Raw genomic sequence first — 22,932 nt, 5'->3', positions numbered from 1 at the left:
AGGCGTATTTTGGAGACCTTCCGATAGAGTACTTTTCGGACGGTATCAAAAAGTTAGAAAATCGTTGGACTCGCTGTATCGACCTAAAAGGAGAGTATGTTGTATAATAAAACAGACTTTGGCCAAAAAAACGTCTCCGTGTTTCATTTTTCAGGGACTTATCAGACTGCCTAGTATGAGCACGCCCCTACTCGCTCTCTGATTCGCAGCCACTGATTGGACGGGCGCTTTGTCGTTTGGGCTTTTTGTCACGTATCCAAAAATGATACCTAGTTTTACAAGTCAAAGTTAATAATATCTTTGCACAAGTTTGCGACACTAGCGCGTCAAGAATTCAGATCCCAATACTTTGCAAATACTTTAAAGTTTATGATTTCAGGCGCCGTAAAATACTGAGATCTTTTCGAAAAAATGTTATTTTTATAGGCAAGCAGTGGATGGCTCTATGGTTTTAAGAGGCGGTACAGTATTCGAATGAAAGGAGAGAAATCGTGTAACGATCCTTTAGGTGCTGCAGAAATTTTGCCAGTTTTGAAAACAAAAATTGAATCCGAAAATATAAAGCTAGACAACATTTACAATGCAGACGAATCAGGAATTCTCTGGCGACTATTGACGGGGTGCACTCTTCATCTACGTATAGAAGAAAAAGAAGCTTTAGAGAGAGAAGAGTGCAAAGATCGTGTCACGGCTTTATTTTGTGCCAATGTCTCTGGAAGCCATCGAATTCCACTTTTGTTAATTGGGAAATCTGAAACTCCGACATGTCTCGACAATCTAATAACCACAAATTCAGAAGATCAACGCTTTAAAAACTTGGACAGTCTCGGGGTCCTCTACACACACCAGGACAATGCATGGATGGACAAATCTATATTCTTGCTATGGTAATTTATACTACACATTCAAGTATATTTCAAATGGCATAATTGACCTTTTTTTAATAACTATTATTTTTTTTAGGTATAAGGAAGTGTTTATTCCGCGTGTTTTGGAACGTCAAAGACAGGATGCAATAGCGGGAAAAGTTGTTTTGCTTCTCGATAATGCTCCATGCCATCCGAGTTTGGATGAACTCAACGCGATAAATGAAAACTTTGAAGTCGTATATTTGCCTCCGATTGTGCCAGCGTCGAATCAACCCATGGCTCAAGGATTAATTGCGACGACAAAAAAACTCTACAAGAAAGAATTGGTGAGACGTTTATTGTTCATTGAGGAATCAGAAAGAGCCGTTGAGTTTTTAAAAGAATTTGGCTTTCCGGATTGCTTTGGAATGCTCAGCCTCGCGTGGAATTCTCTAGAAACAACTACTCTTCAAAAAGCATGGAAACAGCTCTTAGGCGACTCACTCCTTCGCCGGTCGTTTCCTCGGCAAGAGACTGACATAAAACAAGAAGAAGATCCTCTATTCATAGATGATGCAGTTCTGAGCGAACTGGAATCTTCAAATGATTTGTTTACTTTATCTGATGAAATTTTCGATCAAGTTTCGGAACTATTATCAGGGCCAAATTATTCTATAGAAAAATCAAAAGAACATCTATTTAGGTGGCTTGAAAATGAGAATGATGACTGCGGTTGGGAGCCATTATCAGACTGTGACATTGTAAACTTTGTTACAAGTGGCAAACGTGAACCTGGAAGTGTAACTAAAATGAAAAACAGCGAAACTATGCTTGAAGATCCTGTTTTTGTAAACTGTGTTGCAAGTGGAAGACGCAAGTCTGAAATTTTACCAAACAGCGAAATAATTCTTGAAAATCCTGTTTTTGTAAGCCTTGTTACAAATATAGGACGTCAATCTGAAATTGTAACTGAAATCGAAAAGAGAAAAACTGTTCTTGAAGATCCTGTTTTTGTCAACTTCGTTAGAAATGGTAACCGCGAGTCTGAAATTGTACCTAAAATCGAAAACAGCGAAGCTAGACTGGAAAATCTTGATATTGTAAACTTTGTTACAAATGTGAGAAGCGAGTCTGAAATTGTACCTAAAATCAAAAACAGCGAAACTATGTTTAGAGATCCTGTTCTTGTAAGCCCTGTTAAAAATGGTATACGTGGATCTGAAATTGGAACTGGAATCGAAATGAATGAAACTGTACTGGAAGATCCTGTTTTTGACAACTTTGTTATAAATGGTAAACGTGGATCTGAAATCGAGAAAGGTAAAACTGTGTTAAAGAAACCTGAACCTATGGAAATAACGTCGTCGTTAGAGGCTCTTAACTACCTCATGAAGTTTAAAAATTGGGTGAAATCGCGAAGAGACTGCTTGCCGAAACACCTTGATTACATTAGAGAATTAGAGAACTTGACAACCGAACATGAGGTATGTTCATGGACATAGGAACAAAAGAAAACTAAGGATAATTTGATATGTTAATACTCATTTACGGCTCTCTAATTATGATCAAGTAAAAATTTTAAATATGATATAAACAATTTTACCAAATAGATATTTTACAAATTTATTTCCATGCATAATTTCAGGTTTATTCAAGCTTCCCTGAACATGGTCATAAAAGTTTTAAAAGAATGTTTAAACAAATTTTGCAAAGATTAAGTTTAGGTTTCCTGAAATATCGTCGACCGAAAGTTATCCAATTTTTCCTCTTTTTTGTAATACTTGGTGTTGAGATAGCTTAACATTATAAAAAATACGTGAAGAAAACTGTTGAGACCCATTATTTCTGATCTGATAATTCACGGCGCATTGAGAGCTCTCCGACGGCAAAATATGTATATTGCACATAAGACTCTAGTTGAAATATCAACTATAACTTCAATGATATATTAGTTATATACTTGAATAAAGTTTGATTTTCTGGTATAAATTTGGAATTTTCTCTTAAATCTACCCAGGAAACAAAAATCCATTCACTTGCATCTGAATGGGTTTTGAGGTCTTCTGAATTGCGTATCTGTCACTGGAATTCGAGATAGTCGCCCATAGGCTAGAGTGAGTTTTGAATGAGAAATCAACTTTTTTAATCGGCCACGTAATTTTTTCTCGGACCCATTCAGTAGCGATTATGAATCAGCATTAACCGATAGAGGAAGGATAATTCCGATAAAAAATTATTAATTTAAATAAAACAAATTTAATTTAAATAGTTAAAATTATTTATTAAAAAATAGTTCAATTGGAAACTTTTAAGAAAATCCTGGCATACATGTAGTCTATTTTCATTTACAGACTATTTATTTTTAGGCATTTTAATTGATTTTGCTGAACATTTCTTTGACATATTTGCATCACACCACATCAGAATGTTAAAAATTTATTTATTTATTTGACATTTACCATATATGAATCTTAAATTTACAAAAACTAACACTCACGTTTTAACTTATGTCACTGGCCCTTAATTCAGTGTAAATCGTATGATTCCTGTGCAGGATAATCTAATAAAACTACTTTAAAAAGAGAATTACAACTAAATAATCATTGACTTTAAAAATAAATTGTCGCATCAATGATAATATATTACAATATTATTTAATTTGAATTCCTGTAATTTTTGATCAATCAGCATTGTACTATTCAAATTTATTACCTCATACTTCTCATTCGAAACAATTCTTTAAAATTTTAATCTGCATAGTCCACTCAGTTGAACACAGCCTGAGGTAACCTACAATTGGCAGATTCACGCTTCCTGAAAATTGTTATGTGCGCATCGTATTTTTACCATTGGGTGTGATCTTTTAAGAACTACATTTCATATTGAATCTCAACCCATTTATATACACATTCATGAATAGTAGAATGCTCATAAGAATTATTTCAGGTTATTCAGTCTTATTCAACTCTATTCACTCAGCATTTTGACGAATGTGGAATGGCAGATTTAAAGCACCGCGCACAGGTGACCGATTAAAAATGTGGCCAACCAATTGCATTTTTATTCTTTTAACCTGCAAATGACAGATACGCAAATCAAACCGACTCGCTTTCTATCGTTCTTTTTTCCTGGGTACATAATTAGATATTTGAACTTTTGCTTCTAGTTTAAATTACTATTTATTTATTTTAATGGGACAGAACCGAGAATTTTATTTAGGATCTGGATTTTAAAAAATATTTATTTTACGTGTGACGGAAATTTTAAAATACGTACTTTCGATTAATATTTATCACTTCAGTCTGTGATTAAAGATAAGTTTGACATGTGTTAATAAATTTAATAATTCATATAATAAGTAAAAACAAATTAATAAACTTGAATTAATTCTAAAAAAATTCTTTAGTAAATCTGTCTACCAAAACTGATAAACTTTCAACAGCAAAATTTCAAAAAATAAGACGACAGTGTGGCCGTTTAAATCAAGGAAAAAAATTCCCAGGTATTTCGTTGTTTTTACCCGGTTCGTGAACATATTTCACGGCCATTATAATTGAAAATTAGAATACTTAAAGGTGTTGGTTAAATCCAACTTTGAATATATTTTTGATAGGTATGGCACTGACTCAATATATATTTTTTCCAAAGTATTTGAGAATGAAAAATCAAACCTTTTGTTGAGGAAATCATTACTATCCCTGGCGGACCAAAATTAGAAACTCACGGAGTAATCACAATACTTTTTTTTGCAGCGTTAAAAATTTAAAAAATGTCATTAACTTTTGCTGAAGGTGACTTCAAGCGCATCCATAATAGCTCAAGTAGTATATTGCGCGCCAAGTTTAAAAGTAAGATTCAAAATTGGCAATTAAATGTAAATAAATATATGTAATAACTTATATATCTAATTTTACATAAATTTAATATCTTCGATAAGAATAATACGAAAAATGAGAATCTAAATAAACCCTTTACTTTTAGTCTTGACATCTTGTCTCGACACCAGGGTTGCGAAGTGACGCGTCGCTCGAGGCTTTTTACGTAAATTACCTAAATGAAGTAATTTGCGTAGAAAACCAGTAAATTAAATGGATAAGATGGCGGTTGTCTGTTTTGAACTTTTGAATTTCCTAGCACGTGACATAACCTCGTTCAAACCTCAATTAATTTAAGGTTCCTAGATATTAAATTAAAAAACGGTTAACATCACGAGAAAGAAGATTTCTACGAGGATTCCAAATAACCCATAGAAATCCCTCAGTTTTGAGAAAGTGAAAGCAAAATTTTAAAATATAGACAAAAGGGTAGCTAAGTGCCTATTTTACGATAAGCTATTGACGAACGGTGGTTATAAACGCCTTCTAGGTCATAGGTATATAAATAGTGTGAAATTATTATTAATTTTTGCAATTATATTATATCATTATTATATATTATATTAATTATGATAGTTCAATTATATTCTAACCTACACTCGAAAGAATTGTTTATAAATTAGTACACGTTCAAATATTTTTTAAGATCCCAGTGGGCACAAAATTTGGCGACGTCTTTACGACAACCTTACGACATCCTATGTCCATGTCGTTAAGGTGTCTACGATATCGTAAATAAGTCGTATGATCTGACGATGTCTTTATGATATCGCAAAGACACCGAAACGACATAGGCATAGGATGTCGTAATGATGTCGTGAAGACGTCGCTAAATTTTGTGCCCACTGGGTTATAATAGATTAATGACGTGTAGATGTAAGTAGTTCATTTAAAAAAAATATTTTTTATCACGAAGTTAATACCAATGAAAAGGTATCTTTATAACTATATTAAATACAGTTGCTTTTGCCGTGAATTACATTTTTTTCATTTTTAGAAAATTATACTGTTAAGGTTCAGATGTTGGACTTTAATAAGAATTTAAATTTAAATATAATTTCAATTTCGTTTTTCCATAATACAATACTCGTAATTAATCAATTAATTTACGGTAATGAAAGTTTAATTTGTCATACAATTACTCTTTATTCATAAAATATTTCTAGATCATATCATTTTACTTTCAAACCACTAATTATTGAATAATGTTATTGACATTATTGTAGTCATCAATGATAAATGTTTACTGAAATTTGTTTATTTCTTTTTTTCAGGAAACTTTGCCTATTCATCTTGCCTTAATTTGTAAATTTTTTGTAAAACTGTCCACAAACTTCGGACGTAAATTACGTGGTAAATTACTGTAGAAATCCACGTAAATTACCTGGAGTAAATTACGTACCCAACCCTGCTCGTCACCTCAAGGACACTGATGATTGCTGTTACGTCCAAACTCTGCTATCGAATTTCTTCTGTTAATACTCTGTACTGATTTGTTGAGGTTTAGGTCCGTTACCTGTCGTTGAATGGTTGAAACATGGATGGTTTATTCTCTATTTGAATTCTGGAATAAACAACAATATTCGTGTATTGCAGTTAGTGGTAGACGCGGCAGATTTGAAAAGTTTGGTATTGAGATTCGGAAAACACTTCTGTAAGGTCGAACAATTCAGAGTCGGGACTTGGCTTTGTCCATCTTATTTGTTTCTAAACAAATAAGAGCTGTTTGTAACCAACAAACAATTATTTGATTAGTTTTGTTCCTAACACACACACACACAAGTAAGTTTAGCACTTAATATCGAAGCACCAAAGATATTATAAGCCTAGATGCGGCACGTGTATAGTTCGAGGAACGAATTGTAGACGGCGCTCCCGGCGAAAATTGCCCGATCCCCCCATGTCCCTCAACCCAAAAATCGCACCCACCAACTACTTTGCCCCTGCAATCTTCACCCGTCGAACAAGTCCATCAATTAGCCGATACTAAGTCGGTAAATATTAAATACTTAAAAATATAAAATAGAAATCTTATATCGAGAATTTTAATTTATCATTTCCAATTAATGAATCAATTATTTGAATAAATTTCGCACCAAGAAAATATGTAGATGCATAAGATTTACTTTTAAATTGAATTAAAATGGAATCGTGTTGTAATAAATATTTTTAGCTGACATCTTTTATGGAAAAAATTAGTCATTATGCAATTAAAATTTACTGCCTATGAATTATATTATTTTGATAAAAAGCAGTAGAAATTCTACTAAATGGAAATAGACGGTTGAAGACATTAAAAGTTTTAATTGATAAACATATTGAGTTGAAATTTAAAATAATTAATTTTTAAAATAAATATGATCGTAAAGCGTTCTCGCATGTATAATTAGCAATTTGAAGTATTTAGATGTAGAGTTAAATTTTGTAGGAATACCGCCTCCCTTACGATTATTAATTTAAGTAAACAATAATTCGTAAATTTCTATGTTGCCTGGGGCGCGCGTAACGATTCTAAAAATAGCCCAAGATCTCAAGTTCCTAAACTCAAAACCTATTTTGGACAGTTAACTGAGCAGTATCTTGGATGAAAGTCTTAATGTAGTTAAATTCGTCTAAAATACTCACACACATGTTTGCTAAGCCGCAATAAACTTATAGTATTCGTAAAATTCGTGTAAAATAATAATTACTTAATATTTATTGATTCTATACATTCATAATCAATTCCATATTAAAGCCATTTGAATCTTCCCGCCAGAGAATTTACTAGTTCTGAAAGTATTTGGTAAAAAGGTCTTAGCGCCTTAGAGTTTTAGTTCATAGAACGACGCTATGCATTATCTCATTCTAGATTTTCCACTCAACGGAAAAACATTATTATAATGAAATATTGATCAATTTAATATTTAATTCCTTAGAAGCTGTTCATATGTTTTTATATTCAATTTTGTCAAAAAATGGTACCTAATAAGACATACATTGATAAAACAACTTCGTTATCATAAACTTATGTATCTATGTGAATTTTTAAATTTATTTCACGTAAAATGTTTGTAATGGGAAACAAGTTTTAAATGTTATATTTGTGGAGGGAAACGGGAACAGCAGAACACAATGTCGCATATACGCGTAATTTACATCGTGTAAGAAACTAGGAATGTAAAATACCTAGTAATTTACTGTAAAAAAATACGTAAATTACCTATGGTATTTTACTTACCCATCCTTGGTCCATTGTCTTCCTCTCAGTTGTCCACGAAATGAAGTTAGCTGGTGATTGAAGTCTACATAATGTTCTATCAGATTTTGACTGTAGACACAATCTTTATTACATTTTTCATTTCAGATAATATTGTATATTTCCGGAAACGTATATAAATGTTTAAAATTGAATTTCGGTAAATTATGGTAAGTTGCCATATATACATGTGTAAAATTAAAATAAATTATCGAAAATTTCCGGAAAGTTATAGATATTTTTTAATTGAATTTGGGAAATGTATGGTAAGTCACCATAAATTACCTGTAATGTTACCATAAATTATCAAAAATTTATAAAAATGTTTAAAATAAAATTTCTGATAATTTACCATTGTCTTGTAAAATGAACATAAATGACCAAAATCTGCATAAATTTCTGGAAACTTATAGATACTTTTCAATTGAATTTTTGACAATTTATGGTAAGTTACTGTCACGGTGTGGCCTGTTTGCGAATTAAAATGTTTGTCAACGCACTCTAGGGAGCACGGCAAGAAACTCCAGATTCAATTTGAATCTTAGGTAACGCGTAAATACGAAAACGTGAAAAGATGTTTCAATTATTAGAAACCTTGTATATAAGCCTGGGTAAAATGCAGACTACTAATGATATAAGATGATTATACGTAATGCGATGCTCTCTCTCTCTCTCTTTGTTCTAAAGATAGATTGAGTTTATTTGGATTTCTACGCAGTACATAATAAATTGCGTCTTAAAGTGAAGTGTTTATTTACTTAGTGAGTCATAGGTCTAAATTTAGTATCATTAATGAGTGTGTGGCGCCAGTTAGGCCGGATGTAAAATAAACTTTGGACTTGTTTATACTTTTGTTTGTTTACATGTGTCAATCATCAAGTGACTCATTTTATGACTCATATCCTGTAGGCGGAGCGAAGTGACCTACTTTCTTATTGGAATTGTTTATAGGAAAATTCCATGACATCAGCAATGTAATTGGTTCTTGGCCGAAGAGAGGGAATAAGTCTCCTCCCATTTGCAGATTATAAAAAAGCATGCACAGCTAAAAAAGGGCAGATTTTGTTTGTCTATTAATTCGATAGCACGACTTTGAACTTAGATAATTTTGTGATTGTTTTTAATAAGTAAAAGACTTAAACAACCGAAAACTTGCAATGCGACATGTTTTGTGATTAGTTAAAGCACATGTGAATAAATCAAAATAATAACTGTTAAATAAATCTAGTGATTCAGTGAACCTAAATATTGGTGTCATTTTTTCAAATGTAATCCAGTTTTGTGGTAATGTTTTCCACCATTCAACGGCAGTAATCCGAACTCTCTTAAAACAAATCAACAAATGGCTACAACGGAATTATCAAAAATTTCCGGAAATATATTAAAATGTTTGAAATTGAATTTTGGGTAATTTACCATATTCAGCTGTATACCATATATATACCATAAATTACCGTAAATTTCCATAAATTTAGACATTTAATTGAATACAAAAATCTTCCGTTTATGAGTTCTAATTCTCCAACGACCGTGAAAAATGTTCGCTAACTGGGAAAAAACAAGGAAATGACCGGGAACTTTTTTCCTCGATAAAAACAGCCATCCTGGCGTCTCATTTGTTGAAAATTTTGTTCGTTGATTGTTGAAAGTTAATCTTTTCTGATTGACATATTAACTCTAGAATTTTTAAAGAATTAATTAAATAAAATAATAATTTATTCGCACGTGCTGAAAAACTTCTCTTAAATCACATACTGAAGTGGTAAATAATAATTGAAAGTGTACATATATTTTAAAACTTTCGTAACATGTAAAATAAATATTTTTAAAAATTCCAGATCCTTAACCCTCAAACGTTACACTCCAACCCAGCATACTTGAACGGTACACTGGTGCGAATTAATTTGTTTGCAATGTTAATATTAATTATTTAATATATTGAACATATAATAAACAACTAGCATATATCACACATGTTTAACATATATATTTAATATATTTGAGGATAATCCGCTGCAGCTGTGTTTGCGTAAATTCCAACAAAATGACAAAACTTCGAGTGCGAATTCGCACCAGTGTGCGACTTGAGGGTTAATAAAATTCCTGTTTTTCTCCCAGCAAAATAAATGATAATTTAAACTTGAAGCAAAACTTTAAAACATCCACTTATGCAGATTTAAGACAAAATTCCAAGTGAATACCAAAAAATCAACATTTATTGAAGTACATAATTTATATATAACTAAATTTATAATTATCATTTGAACTACAGTCTTATGTACAATATAAATAAGCTGCCCTCGGAGAGCTCTAAATATACCTTAAATTATGTGACGAAAAAGAATGAATTTTATTATTTTGTTCATGTATTTTTATAACGTTCAATTAGCTCAACACCAAATATTGTAACAACAATAAATCGGACGACTTCCGGTCGAAGATATTTCAGGAACCCTAAATGAGCCTGAAATTATCCAAGTAAAATTTGTAAATTTCATTTCTGTCAAATTTGGATTAAAAATTAAAAAAAAAAAAAAACATCATGTTCGGCAAAACCGAAACGAACCCGAAATTATGCTAGGGAAATAAATTCGTAAATTTAATAATCGTCCAATTACAAAAAACCTTGAATTGTCATAATTAGAGAGCCCTAAATGAGTATCAACATAGGGTAAGTAAATAAATGTTCAATTTTTAGTACATTTGACTAAACATTTTTTTTTTTAATTTTAAATTATTCCGTGAACCTTAAACTATGATGAGATGGAATTATTATAAATTAATTTTTGGTACGCCGCTCCGCTCGTTGTTTTAACCCCGCTACGACATGCCCAGTTCCCTCTTATTCTTATGTCCATGTACATACCGTAGGTTCGGTTGCCCAGGTCTCTAATTCTCTAATGTAATCAAGGTATTTCGGTAAACAGTCTCTTCGCGATTTGGCCCAATTTTTAAACTTCAACAGGTAGCCAAAAGCTTCAGACGACGAAGTTATTTCCATACTTTCAGGTTTGTCTAACACAGATTCACTGTTTTCAATTTCAAACTCGCGACTAACATTTGTAACAAAGTTGTCAAAAACAGGATCTTCAAGTACCTCATCGCTCTTTTCGATTTTAGGAACGATTTTAGGAACAATTTCAGGCTCATGTCTACAATTTGTATCAAAGTTGACAAAAACAGGATCTTCAAGTAAAGCTTCGCTCTGTTCGATTTGATTTACAATTTCAGATCCACGTCTACCATTTGTAAGAACGTTTGCAAGAACAGGATCTTCAAGTACAGTTTCGGTGTTTTTGACTTTAGGTAATATTTCAGGCTCACGTCTACCATTTGTAACAAAGTTGACAAAAACAGGATCTTCAACCATAGTTTTGCTTTTTTCGATTTCAGATATAATTTCAGACTCGCGTCTACCATTAGTACCAAAGTTGACAAAAACAGGATCTTCAAGTACAGTTTTATTCTTTTCGATTTCAGTTACAATTTCAGATCTACGAACCCCAGTTGTAATAAGACTTACAGGAACAGGATCTCCAAGAATAGTTTCACTATTTTCAATTTTAGGTACAATTTCAGGCTCGCTTCTACCATTTGTAACAAAGTTGACAAAAACAGGATCTTCAAACATAGTTTTGCTTTTTTCGATTTCAGATATAATTTCAGAATCGCGTCTACCATTAGTACGAAAGTTGACAAAAACAGGATCTTCAAGTACAGTTTTATTCTTTTCGATTTCAGTTACAATTTCAGATCTACGAACCCCAGTTGTAATAAGACTTACAGGAACAGGATCTCCAAGAATAGTTTCACTGTTTTCAATTTTAGGTACAATTTCCGGCTCGCTTCTACCATTTGTAACGAAGTTGACAAAAACAGGATCTTCAAGCATAGCTTCGCTTTTTTCAATTTTAGGTTCGCGTCTACCATCTGTATCAAAGTTGACAAAAACAGGATCTTCAAGTACAGTTTTGCTATTTTCGATTTCAGTTATAATTTCAGATCCACGTTTACTATTCGGAACCAAATTTACAGAATTAGGATTGTTAAATGTATTTTCGCTGTTTTTCATTTTATTTATACTTTCCGACTCGCGTTTGCGAGTTGTAACAAGGCTTACAATTTCACTGTCTGATAGTGACTCCCAACCGCAATCAATATCATCATACTCCCACCATCTCAGGAGATATTCTCTTGATTTTTCTACTGAATAATCTCTTCCTGACAACAATTCAGAAACTTGATCGCAAATTTCACGAGAAAAGGTAATCAAATCAGTTGGGGAATCCCAATCGCTGAGAACTGCATCAACTATGAATAGAGGATCTTCTTCTTGTTTTATATTGTTCTCTTGTCGATGAACCGACTGACGAAAAAGTAAGTCTCCTAAGAGCAGTTTCCATGCTTTTTGGAGAGTAACTGTTTCTAGAGAATCCCAGGCGAGGCTGAGCATTCCAAAGCAATCCGGCAGGTCCAATTCTTTTAAAAACTCAACAGCTCCTTCTGATTCCTCACTGAGCAATAAACGTCTCATTAATTCTTTTTTGTAGAGTTTTTTCGTCGTCGAGATTATTCCTTGAGCCGTGGGTTGATTCGAAGCTGGAACATTCGGAGGTAAATATAAAACTTCAAAGTTTTCGTTGATCGCGTTGAGCTCATCCAAAGTCGAATGGCATGGAGCATTGTCAAGGAGCAAAAGAACCTTTCCCGCTTTTGCATCCTGTCTTTGACGTTCCAAAACACGCGGAATAAACATATCCTTATACCTGCAAAAACATATATAGTTATTATAAAAAGGTAAATTTTTCCATTTGAAATATACTTGAGTGTATAATATAAATTACCATAGCAAGAATATAGACTTGTCCATCCATGCACTGTCCTGGTGTGTGTAGAGGACCCCGAGACTGTCCAAGTTTTTAAAGCGTTGATCTTCTGAATTTGTGGTTATTAGATTCTCGAGACATGTCGGAGTTTCAGATTTCCCAATTAACAGAAGTGGAATTCGATGGCTTCCAGAGACATTAGCACAAAATAAAGCCGTGATACGATCATTGCACTCTTCTCTCTCTAAAGCTTCTTCTTCATCTATATGTAGATGAAGAGTACATCCCGTCAATAGTCGCCAGTGAATTCCGCATTCGTCTGCATTGTAAATGTTGTCTAGCTTTAAATTTTCGGATTCAATTTTTTTTTTCAAAATTGGTGAAAATTCTGCAGCACCTGAAGGATCGCTAGACGATTTCTCTTCTTTTAGTCGAATGCCGTATCGATTCTTGAAACAATAGAGCCATCCATTGCTTGCCTATAAAAATAACATTTTTCAAAAAGATCTTAGTATTTTATGACGTCCGAAATAAGAAACTGAAAAATACTCCTAAAATATTGGGAATGGTTAAACTCCGATTCGCCACCTGGTGACAAAAATCTGAACTAGAAGGAATAGGAACGGTTTTAAGGGCATGTGATACTTAGAAAATTGTCGATTTTACCAGTTTTAGGTTCCCCCGGCTTTTTTCTAGAATAATAAATATTTTGCCTTCAAAATCTGGGAAATGATAGCGAACATGCTAATGGACGTCCTCGCACACTTCTTTTGTGTTTTTTTTTATCAACAAATTTTTGATATTGCTAACGGAACTAACCTTGTTTGCAGGCAATCAAAAAAGTTTATTTCCTAAATAATTTCCAGATTATCGGAAAGGCAGATATGAAAAACGACGTAACCTCAAAATAATGCATATGCATAAAATTGTTATTTAGCACAATAAATTTTGTTTGTTATTATCCCTTAAAAAGAGTCCGGAGACGTTCGTTATTATATTTTATAGCATCTCCGAATTCAGATTTAATAATTTTAATTTTTGTGGAAAAAAATCCGGGGAAACTGTAAGTATCACATGCCCTTAAAGATGCATTTCAATTTGTGCATATAAGTGTTTGAACGACTTTTTCGCGAAATTTGAAGTGTTTACTATATACTAAAAATAAGTCTTTATCGAAAACAAAGGTGTTTATATGGAATTTATATCTTATACAGTGAAAACCCACATTTTGTGACGTTAATATTTTTTTGCACAAAAAAATTATTGTACTATTTACTGTGATTTTCAACCGATTATAAACATAATTGGACTTATTTTGAAGGAAAAATAAACTCAGAGTAAATTTTTATTAATTCATATATGGAACATTTACTATGATCTATTTTACGTTTAAAAAAAACAATTATCGTACTACTTATTGTTATTTGCAACAGATTATAAACTCAAGTAGACTTATTTTTAAGGGAAAATGAACTCAAAGTAAATTTTTATTAATGTATACATGGAATATTTACTATTAAAAGTATAGTTGAAGGTGTAACCAACAACGAGGAATTTTCATCGATCGTCCATCAAATAGAGTAATAAACATTGAAATAAAATTTCAATTTTAAATCTTCGGTCATACGATCATTTATTAATAAAATTAGTTTATAACAACGTTTCGGCCACATTTTTGTGCCTTCTTCAGGTTTAAAACATTTTGTGTATTCTAAAATTAATAATATAATGGTAATTAATAAATAAATATTTAAAAGTCAAATTTTTTTTTTAAAAAGTAATCGAAAATTTGTTTTAACAATGTACTTACAATTTGGGTCATAATAAAATTTTTGTTTGTTGATAAATATTAAATCCATATTTGAGTCAGTGTTTTTCCATTTTCCAATCGAAAAATATCATTTCATAATCACTATTTGTTTTAAAAAAATTATTTTTAATTTCTGTAGTCATACTTAAATAATATGTAGATTATTAAAAAATTGTGTGTGAAAATTTTTTATTTTAAAATTCATTTTGAACACGTATTGTAGACCTTGGTTTATCCACAATACGTGTTCAAAATGAATTTAAAAATTTTTTAATAATCTACATATTATTTAAGTGTGACTACAGAAATTAAAAATAATTTTTTTTAAAACAAATAGTGATTATGAAATGATATTTTTCGATTGGAAAATGGAAAAACACTGACTCAAATATGGATTTAATATTTATCAACAAAAAAAAATTTTATTATGACCCAAATTGTAAGTACATTGTTAAAACAAATTTTCGATTACTTTTTTAAAAAAGAAATTTGACTTTTAAATATTTATTTATTAATTACCATTATATTATTAATTTTAGAATACACAAAATGTTTTAAACCTGAAGAAGGCACAAAAATGTGGCCGAAACGTCGTTATAAACTAATTTTATTAATAAATGATCGTATGACCGAAGATTTAAAATTGAAATTTTAATTTCAATGTTTATTACTATATTTACTATTATTCGTATCCTTAGCATAATCTATATAAAAGTTATCGCTAGATACATTAATTAATGTTTATTTAAGATTATAATGCATTGAAACTTATATGAAATAGTGAAATAATGGCTTTTTGTTTTAAAAACCTTTTTGACAAAAATGTGTGCATTCACTTATATCTAAATAAAATCTATCATTCTATCTAAAATGAATTGTTTTTGATGAAAATTTGTTTATCTGAAATAAACTAGAACAAGCGCATCTTATCTGCCCGCGGAGCGGCGGTAAAATAGCACTTTATTGCACTGTGACGAGCGGCACGTAAAGTGACAGCAAGGAGGAAGAAGTGAGTGAGAAGTGAAAAAAAAAGTAAAAGAAAAGAGTGAGAACATTTCATTTTAAACCTGTTTCGACTGAGATTAAAGTAATGAACTGTATTTGCAAGTTTTGATTCTTTTCTGATAGATAATACTTCACTGGGTTAAACAATAGAAATAATTCACTATTATTTACATCGTTTAACAAGGCTTATGCCAAAAAGCGCGGTCATTTTATTAATTAAACGAAACAAAAATATACAGGTGTTTGAGTGACTAACCCCACTGCCAGCAACAGGCGAACAGTGTAAATAAGAACATAATGACCAAAGACCGGCTGAAGAAATCAATATTTTGACGTCGCAGCTGATTGAGGAAGTATTAAGCTATTAAAATTATAAATACATAAAACATGATAGAATAAATAAAAAACATGTAAAATTGCATGTAAATCTTGAACAAAACCTAAGTTTAACTGCGAAGTGGATTTTCAACTTCTAACGTCACCCTACACGTGTACGTATGCGGTATAATCAAGCGCCGTTTTCCAGAAAAGTAGCTCTTATTCTGCCTGTTTCAGATAAAGTATCATAATCGTATGCACCACGGCAGTAAAGTTGTTTTATATTCGGATGCGGACGTTAAATTCTGCATTCCCGTATAAATTTCAACTTTACTGCCTAGGTACATAATCTAATATTTTAGTATTCAATCATTGTTTCAAACATCACAAAACAATCGTAAAAATACTTTTATGCAAAAATTAAAATACATCTTCTAAATTGTATCTACTCTTTATAGTTCCAGTTTTTAGCACCAGGTGGCAAAATGGTAGACCAACATTCCAAATAGTCAATAAGTATATAATTTAATTAAGCGTCTGATCCCCTGATGCCCTGGGTGTGCATCCACTCAGAGGTAGTATAAAAACGGAAATTGTGAAAAAGTTATGAAGGGGGGGAGTAGATGTAGGGGTCGGTAAATTGGGGGAAAAGAGGGCATACTTGTCATACATAGGTGTGTTCCCGGTAAGAAAAGAAGAATTCAGAAAAATTCAGAATCTGAAAAATCTATTCTTTTTAATCGACTTAGAAAAATTTAATGGAAGCGTATTGAGAGGAATTAAAAATTGAAGGAATGCAAAGGAACGAATAGAAAGGAAGAGAATGTCACTTTGAAAACGCAAAACCTAGTCCTTTTAATCTATTAAAAAATTCAGTTGTAAATATAAAATAATTATGTTAATAGAAATAATTTGTAGTATTGTCAAAGAATATTTTTATAATTCTGTTTAAAGCTAAATAAATTTTGTTTACCTCACACAACATTATGAAATCAATTTATTATTATTTATTATATTATTAAATCTATAATTTGTTCAAACAATATAAAATATTATAATTAAAATTACTCCACCGTTATGGCAGAAAAAAATTGAAATTTCCAAACATCTATTACACGAAAACAAATAGAAACTATGCATGTGCACATATTTGGTGGACAAATTAGAAGGAAATAAATTAGTCGAAAATGCAGCAGAAATAACCATGAGAGGTGTGTCTACTGATTGGATTAAGAGGAATTAAAAAAGTGGAAAATATGTTCGCCTGCTTGGAATACAACACACACGTCAATCGTTAAGGAAACAGAAAAGAAATAATTTCGAAGATAAACCTATTCTTTCGCTGGGCACTTCTCTCGAAGGAAAATTAGCACATTACAAAAAAAAAATAAATAATACTCACTCTTTCGTTTAAGTCTGAAAATATTTATTTTTCTCTATTTTCCTTTTCTTACCGGGTTGTGACTATCTATTCAAAATTTTCCGATTGAAAAATAATTATACTTTTCTTTATGACATAAAAACGGATAATACACCTTGTAGGTGGACATGTACAGTTTATGAATCACTATGATTTTTGTAACTTCATCCAATTCTAAGGATCTAACCGTACAAAACGCGATTTTTACCATTTCGATCATTTTTGAAAATTTATTTTGTTTAAAATTTTACTGTCTTTTTCCTGATTGAAGTATCAATACCAAACTTATAAGGCTGTATTCCTAAAATTCTAGAGATTTCATTTCACCCATGAAAAGTTAAAAAATATGTACCTTAACAATTTTTATCTCTGAAAAAATTATTGGTGGCTACACACCCGCGCACTAAGAACGGAGCGCCATCAGAGGTTTAAATAGTAAGTTTAGAATGAGTCTTAATAAAAATCTACGAAAAATGTTTAAAAATGAAAAAAAAACCTAACAAAAATTTGGATCACAACGAAATCAAATTCATGCAAACTCCTGTTAAAAAATACAAGAATCCAACGACCAAATTTGGACCACAACGAAGTTTGAATCAATATGGTTATTGGACGTTAAAAAGGATTTTTAATTTGGATTTTAATTTAATTTAGATTTAGTATTTCAGTAGGACGTTTCACATCATAAACTTACAAATATTCGTAGGGTTAAGTCAGGTTTGAATTTAATTAAATACATATTAATTTTAGGGTGGATCTTAAAATTTTTTTTTTAATATTTAAAAAAAAGGTCACAAAAAAATCTGGTTTAAATAATCAATAATGATGAGCATTCTGTTTGTCTGAGATAAGAGTAAACTAAATATTCAGTATTTCAGCAGGTTTGAAATTATAACCAGCTGAAAATGTCTGTACAGGAAATTCGGAGTAACACTCATAGGGTAATTTTTTCGTGTTAAAGGGGATAACAAATTCAGGACAAATCCACAAGACTTCAAAACAGTTTGAATTAAATTCAAATGAGTTTAGCTAAATTGGAAACAATTTTAAAATACGAGAAAACTGAATTGAATTCAAAAAAATTTTGTATCCATTGAATTAAGTAGAATTGAGTCAATGTAAAAGAATTCAAGTAAATTAAACAAATTCAAGAGAATTCCCAAAAACTTAAAAGAATTCAAGGTGAGTTCCAAAAAATAATTTCAAATCTTTTCAATTCTTTGAAACCCAACTAATTTTTAACCAAATAAGTGACTAATGACTACAAAACAATCGAAGTTAAATTCTAAAAGAATTTAACTGAATTGGGCGGAAATTTTTAACTCAAAACAATCCATTTACTGCAATAAAAATTGAGTGAATTATAAGAATTTAAGGAAAACGAGCAGAATTTGGTTAAATTCATAAAAAAAAATCAAAATTAATTTTTAAAAACAACCAAGTGAATTAAAAACAATTTAAAAATATGAAAAAATCAATTGAATTGACTAGGTTTGAAATGAGTTTAGAAAAATTAAGGAGAATTTAAAAGAATTTAACAGCATGTCTAAGAATTTAAGGCGAGTTTTAAAGACTTCATGATTAATTGAACAAAAACTTTTTTTTAATACACTGAATGGAGTAAAATTGAATAAATTTAGAAGAATTTACAAGGATTTAAAAGAATTCAGCGCAAATTCCAAAAAATATTTTAAAACTTTTGAAATCCTACGAAACCGCTCACTTATTTTGAATAAATTCTTCAAAATCCATTAAATTTGATAAAATCCTTTAAAATTAAATGAAATCTGATGATACTTTTTGAATTCCTGACGAAGGTATTAAAATACCTGGGGGGTTTTTGAAATTTGGTCCTTGAAATCCACGGAAATCTTAAAAACCCTTTGGAATCTTTTAAAATAGCTTAAAACTTTTAGTTCCCATGAAATCATTCTATATCTTTCTAAATTCTCCCCAACCGCATGAGAATTTGGTAAAATTCCTTCAAATTATTAAAACCTTTGGAAATCCCTTAAAATTGTTTAAATCTCTTGAAAATGGCTTGAAATTTTCTTAAATATCTTAAAATATTTCCGTCTTCAAAATCACTTAAAACTATTGAAATAAAAAAATTCTGGACACTATTTAAAATTTCCTACAATATTTTAAAACCTTTGATATCTTTTTAAATCCCATGAAACATATTAAAGCTCTCGAAAATACCTGGCAATCTTTTACAATACAGTTCAATATTTCAAATCCTTTAAAATTCCATTAAATTACTGAAATCGATTGCAAAATTATTTGTAATCTTATCAAACAACCTAAAATATTAAAAACCCTTTAAAATCTTCTTAAATGTTTTAAAGCTGTTGATAATGCCTAGGAATCTGAAAAAATTTTCAAACAAAAACTTTTTTTAAATCCATTGAATTAAGTAAAATTGAGCCAATTTAGAAGAATTCAAGTGAATGAAAATTTCTTGAAAGAATTCTAAAGACTTTTTAAGAATTGAGCCTAATTCAATTCTCGTGACTGAATTTTTTTTTGAAATCCACTGAAATATTATAAAATCCCGTGAAATTGTAAGATATTTCCTGAAATCTTGGAAAATGTGTTGGAATGCATTGAGAGCTTTAAAATCCCTTAAAATCAATAAAATCCTCGGAAATCTTTTAAAATATTTTAAAACCTTTTAGGTCCTATAAAATCCTTTCAAAGTTTCCGATATTCTAGAAAATGCATTATCCTCAAATATTTTAAACGCTTTGAAATCCTTCAAATTAATTAAATAAATTAATAATTCCTTGAAATCTTTTAAAATTCCCTAAAATATTTGAAATTCGAAGCTCTTGGAAATTCCTTAGAAGTTTAAAAATACACTAAAATCTTCAAATTCGCCTCGAATTATTGAAATCTATTAAACATTTCTCGGTTCAAAGTAGCCTGAACTTTTTCAAAAGGATTCATGACAACTCAGAAATAGGTATAGACCTGAACTAAATAATGATAAACCCATGAATTAATTTATTGAAAACAGTGACTGAAACGTGATTTGAGAAAAAAGTGACTAATAGTGACTCCGATTATTTTTTAGTGTTACTTCTTACAAAAATGTCCTGATTTTTGTTATTTTTTCAAAATGCCTGACTCTTGGAAGCGTTTATCTTTTTATCATTTTTTTTTAAATTTCATTATGGGCTACAAATACGGTCACTTAGGGACAAAATCATAAAAATAGGGTACTTTAGGGACGTTCATTGCATATCCTGGATATCCTGATACTATCACCATTTCCGCCTTGCGGTTATTAAACTTCGAGCATTAGCATTTTAATTTTCTCCTTTTTTAAAATAATTAATATGTAAGTTGAATTGCTCAATTTTTGTGTATAAATAACAATGGAACAGTTGTTCATTTCCAACTACTTGATCAAAAAGTATTTAGTTTTAAATAAAATTCTAAATCGTTACATCTTGATTGGAAATGACAGTGAGGATTTATATTTCTGAACCAGAAATCGTAAAACTGTACAATTGATAAAAGTTCGAAATAAAAAATTTATTTTAACCCAAAATTGTTTAATTAAATACAAGAGAGACTTTTTAAGCTTCAGTGTTAAAGGTTTAAAACTGAAAAAACCTTTCTTTCACTGTCTTTTACAAAATTCCAGGTCAAGAAATCAAGTTTCAACACATCTAATTTTTTTACGCCAAATAATTAAATCACCGTTTGTTATACCAGCATTTTAATCTTTTGATATTTTTACCATAGAATACTTTACAATCGGAATAAAACAGTGTTTCATATACAAATTTTAAATTTTCAAATGTATTAATTTATTTCAAACAAAAAAAAAAAGTTTTTTCTATTTTAAAAGATAACTCTTTAACAAAATACTAGATTTTTTAATATAATAGTTGAATATTCAACCTAAAAAGACAAATTGCCAACGAAAAAGTGTCATATTTTATATTTTATTCAAAAAAGAATGAAACTTATACAACAAAAGAAAAGAATTTTTAAACCAAAAAGACGAATTTCCGACAAATAAAGATTTTTCACCCAAAAAATAAATCAAAGTTTATCTAAATTATTGAGCCTCCAAACCAGAAGACAAATTTTATTTACAAAAATTCAATTTTTAAACAAAAAATATGACTGTTCAACAAAAAATTAATTTCCCACGAAACTGATTGATTTTTTATTTAAAAAAAGGAAATTTCAAACTAAAAAATTATATTCTACAACAACAAAGAACGTGAATTTTTAACTAAAAATATCGATCTTAAAAAAATGGAAGTTACATTTTCTGTTAAAAAATTAATTCTAAACAAAAAAAAGAAGTATTTTCAACAAGACATAAGCCTTCAATAAAGTAATATTTCACAATGCAGTTCAACTTTGACCCAATTAGTTGAATTTTCAATTAAAAAAGATTAATTTTCAACAAGATAATTATACTTTTAACCAACGAGATGACTTTTCAACTAAAAATATAAATCTTTAACAAAAAAAGTGATTTCTTAAGACAGCGATTCAAACAAATGTTTTAAACAAACTAGTTGAATTATCAAGCAAAGAAAAACAATTTTTAACTAAAAAGTTGCATTTTCATTTAAAAAAATGAAATTTCTTCTATAACAGATGAAGTTTTAAATCAAAAAGATAAATTTTCAAAAAAAATAGTTGAAATTTCGGTTGAAAAAGATTTTAGTCGAGTTTTCACGATCAAATTTATCTTAAAGCAGAAGAAGTTTTTCTTACAAAAAAAGTTCAGTTTTTATAAAAAAAAAAATTCCAGTTAACTCAGTAACATCAAAAATTGAATTTTTGTAACAAAAAAATAAGTTTCTACGAAAAAAATTTAATTTTCAATCTAAAAAGACGAATTTTTTCAACAAAAAATGATGAATTTTTAACAAAATAGTTAAATTCTTTATCAAATAGTTGCATTTTTACCCAAAAAAGATTAATTTTGTACTAAAACAGACGTATTTAAATTAGAACTCTAAACACAAGTCGTCTTTGTGAAAACATTTTAAATAGTTTAAAATCTTTGTAAAGTCATTGAAAAACACCTTGCTGAAGGTTGCAACGTTTTAAAAAAAAGAATTGACAAGAAATTTTTTTATGCGAGACCTAAAATTTGAAAGTTTTAAATAGGTCTATTTGATGACCAAAGGCACCTGTAAAAGTTCCAACTCCCTATCTCATCCGGAACACCCTCGTTTTCAACCCCTAACATAGCGAAAAATCGAGAAAAATCCTTTAACACTAAAAAAAGTTTCATTAGCCTATCTCATCCGCAACACCCCGTTTTTAACCCCCAAAATATTCAAAAATCGAAAAAAAATTACAAAAAATTCTCTAAAATCCACACCTAAAATGTTATGCATCAGAATGTTTCCATCTGATGTCCAAAGAGACTAAAAAAAGTTTCATTACCCTATCTCATCCGGAGAACCCCGTTTTCAACCCCCAAAATATTTCAAAATCGAAAAAAAAATACAAAAAATTCCCTAAAATCCAGACCTAAAATTTTATACTTCAGAATGGGTCTATTTGATGTCCAAAGACACTAAAAAAAGTTTCATTAGCCTATCTCATCCG

The 22,932-nt window shown here is 30.2% G+C and overlaps 2 protein-coding genes across 2 annotated transcripts in view; one reads left to right on the top strand and one right to left on the bottom strand.

The window, feature by feature from the left end:
* LOC117176341 (jerky protein homolog-like) overlaps nucleotides 1–2,837 on the top strand; it is an 8,665-nt gene extending 5,828 nt beyond the window's left edge. The window contains exons 2-3 of the mRNA XM_033366580.1: nucleotides 427–887; nucleotides 964–2,837. Coding sequence (XP_033222471.1) covers nucleotides 427–887; nucleotides 964–2,350 — 1,848 coding nt within the window. The 3' untranslated portion in view covers nucleotides 2,351–2,837. The remainder of the gene's footprint in view (nucleotides 1–426; nucleotides 888–963) is intronic.
* Nucleotides 2,838–10,299: 7,462 nt separating this feature from the next.
* The window catches only part of LOC117176339 (jerky protein homolog-like), a 16,636-nt gene continuing 4,003 nt past the window's right edge, over nucleotides 10,300–22,932 (bottom strand). Inside the window, exons 2-3 of the mRNA XM_033366578.1 lie at nucleotides 12,806–13,266; nucleotides 10,300–12,727 (exon numbers count right to left, since the gene is read on the bottom strand). Of these exons, the coding sequence (XP_033222469.1) occupies nucleotides 10,810–12,727; nucleotides 12,806–13,266 (2,379 nt within the window). The 3' untranslated portion in view covers nucleotides 10,300–10,809. The remainder of the gene's footprint in view (nucleotides 12,728–12,805; nucleotides 13,267–22,932) is intronic.

Source organism: Belonocnema kinseyi, chromosome 7 (assembly GCF_010883055.1).
Source record: "Belonocnema kinseyi isolate 2016_QV_RU_SX_M_011 chromosome 7, B_treatae_v1, whole genome shotgun sequence".
NCBI lineage: Eukaryota > Metazoa > Arthropoda > Insecta > Hymenoptera > Cynipidae > Belonocnema > Belonocnema kinseyi.
The sequence above is the reverse complement of the archived record's forward strand: the minus strand, read 5'-3'. Positions and strand labels throughout refer to the sequence as shown.